The sequence below is a fragment of the Camponotus floridanus genome, unplaced genomic scaffold (genome assembly GCF_003227725.1).
Source record: "Camponotus floridanus strain SB8 unplaced genomic scaffold, Cflo_v7.5 scaffold531, whole genome shotgun sequence".
Classification (NCBI taxonomy): domain Eukaryota; kingdom Metazoa; phylum Arthropoda; class Insecta; order Hymenoptera; family Formicidae; genus Camponotus; species Camponotus floridanus.
In genome coordinates, this window is record NW_020229694.1 from 21,435 (window position 1) to 23,585 (window position 2,151).

A 2,151-nucleotide genomic window follows, 5' to 3' on the forward strand; every position below is an offset into this window, starting at 1 on the left:
ACGTCCGTTGAGAATCGAACGCGCGTTAATCGCGAGTATCGTTGGAAATGTCGCGCGCAACGATCGAGACGCGTCTTATATATACGATGCGATCTCGATCGTCGTCGCGAAATCTTTATTCTCGACGCGCGCGTTGATTAATGCAGCGGAAGCGGTTTAGAACAGCGGTTTAGAACAGCATATTAAATGTAATCTTAACGTTAGGTTTCAGGATTTCCTGATCTTAGTCATCGTCGTCGTCGTCGTCGCCGCCGTTGCGCGGTCTTTCGAAGGACGCGTATTCCAGGCGATACAGCTTGGAGACGAGTTCGCTCAATCGATGCAGAATGCCATCGGCTGGGCATTCTATTCCCAGTATGCTAAGATCGAAAGGACCGGCCGAGATTATCGCGTCGAGGAACTCGCTGTACGCGTAATAGTCGCGTTTCTTCAGAAAATAGAGATTACCGTCGACGTGACGGAAGGCGGCCGTTATCGCGGGTGGTATCCTGGAAAACGTGTCCCGCAGAGCGCCGTGCCTCGCGACGGTCATCGCGCAGTCGTTCATCTCGGCTATCTTATCGTCGTTGTATATGACGTAACTGCGCCCGGCGTGCGTGTTTATCGCGGCGTTTATCCTAGCGTCGCGGGGAAATCCGACGTATTCGACGGATCTAGGCCATCCCGCTTTAAGATGAAAATTCGAATCGGCGAGGTAGACGTAGTCGCCGACGAATATCGCGATATCGCCCGACGGTCTCTGATACACGGCCGATACGCGAGTGAGATTGCGGGGGAGGAATTTAAAGTAGTCGGCGAACGAGAAGGGCGCTCCGTAGCGTCTCTCCCTCATATCGACGGGCCACACGTTGCGTTTACGCGCGACGTACAGGCGACGATTCATGATTAGCGCCCCGTCTACGCGCTTCAAGGCGCATAGATCCGTGGTATCGGAGGGAACGAGCGGCGGCTCGACCGTTCTCGCGGTCGTCGGCTGAGCCGCGGCCGCCGTCGTCGTCCTCGAGGCCGCCGTCGTCGTCGTCGTCGTCGTCGTCGTCGTCGTCGTCGTCGTCGTCGTCGTCGTCGCGGTCGTCGCCGCGGTCGTCGGTCGAGTGACGTCGACGATCCTAGGAGTCGTCGTCTCTCTCGATCCGTAGAGATTTCGCACGTTTACGACGTCCTCTACGCTCAGCCTGAGCGGATATCGCCTTTCCTCCGAAGGCGTGTACGCGTACATGACCGAGTCATCCCTCGTACTGTGAGTCAGACCCAGAGTGTGACCGATCTCGTGCGTCAGCGTCTGAAGGAGATACAGCCTGTCCGACGAGGGCTTGGTCAGCGTGATGTGCCACGGCTCCGTCTCGTCGACGTGCACCTCGGTCACCTGATCGGGCTCTCCCGTCGGAAAGAACGCGTGAGCGACGACCGATCCCGGTCCCGCGAACGGCGACGGGCACGAGCCCCCGTTGTCGCTGTTCTCGTACGCGTGAGCGCCGGATTGATAGGATATCAGTATATCGGGGCGCAGGGAGTCGCGCGAGAACGTCAGAGCGGATTGCTCGGACCACAGAGCGAACGCGCTCTGAGTCGTGCGCAGAGTATCTCTGTTCGCTAGTTTGAAGTTCCACGTAAGATGCGCCCTCGACCACTTTCTCGTCAACGGGCTGTAGGCGCGAATGTCCGCGACGCCGCATCGCGGCCTGCGCATGACGCGAATCGTTTCCACGGTCAGAACGCCGTTTCCCGGCAGACCGTAGTATTCCTGAAACAACGACAGCGCTTCGCTCAGGGCGGTCGCGTTGTCCAGTAGCGACGACTGCTGATGATTCTCCTCGTTCTCCAGAAAGCCGTAGGTTCGAAGATAACGGGACGCCTCCGCGACATCATCGTAGGTCGACGTCGCCGCGACGGCCGCGAGCAGGGATATCGTCAGCGCGAGCGATAACGCGACGCGCGTCATGGCTCGTGCGAGACGCGCGGGGGTCGGGACGGTGGCGAACTATCGCGCGCGCGCGTCCTTCGGCGATGCGTCGTCGTTCTCCGCCGGAACGCGAGAAAGCGCGAGTACGAGGGAGAAGGAGGAGGCGAGGGGAGGGGAGGGTACGTACGCTCGGACGCGCGAGAAGGATGAAAAAAAGAAACACAACGATGACAAAAAAAAAATAGAAAAGG

General features: G+C 58.8%; 1 protein-coding gene across 1 annotated transcript; it reads right to left on the minus strand.

Moving 5' to 3' along the window:
• Nucleotides 1-223: 223 nt before the first annotated feature.
• On the minus strand, nt 224-1,939 carry LOC112639258 (matrix metalloproteinase-24-like). The gene is made up of 2 exons (XM_025412618.1): nt 1,154-1,939; nt 224-739 (listed from the first exon to the last, which is right to left on the minus strand). Exons 1-2 carry the CDS (start codon nt 1,937-1,939, stop codon nt 224-226), a joined length of 1,302 nt encoding a protein of 433 aa, XP_025268403.1.
• Nucleotides 1,940-2,151: the final 212 nt, after the last annotated feature.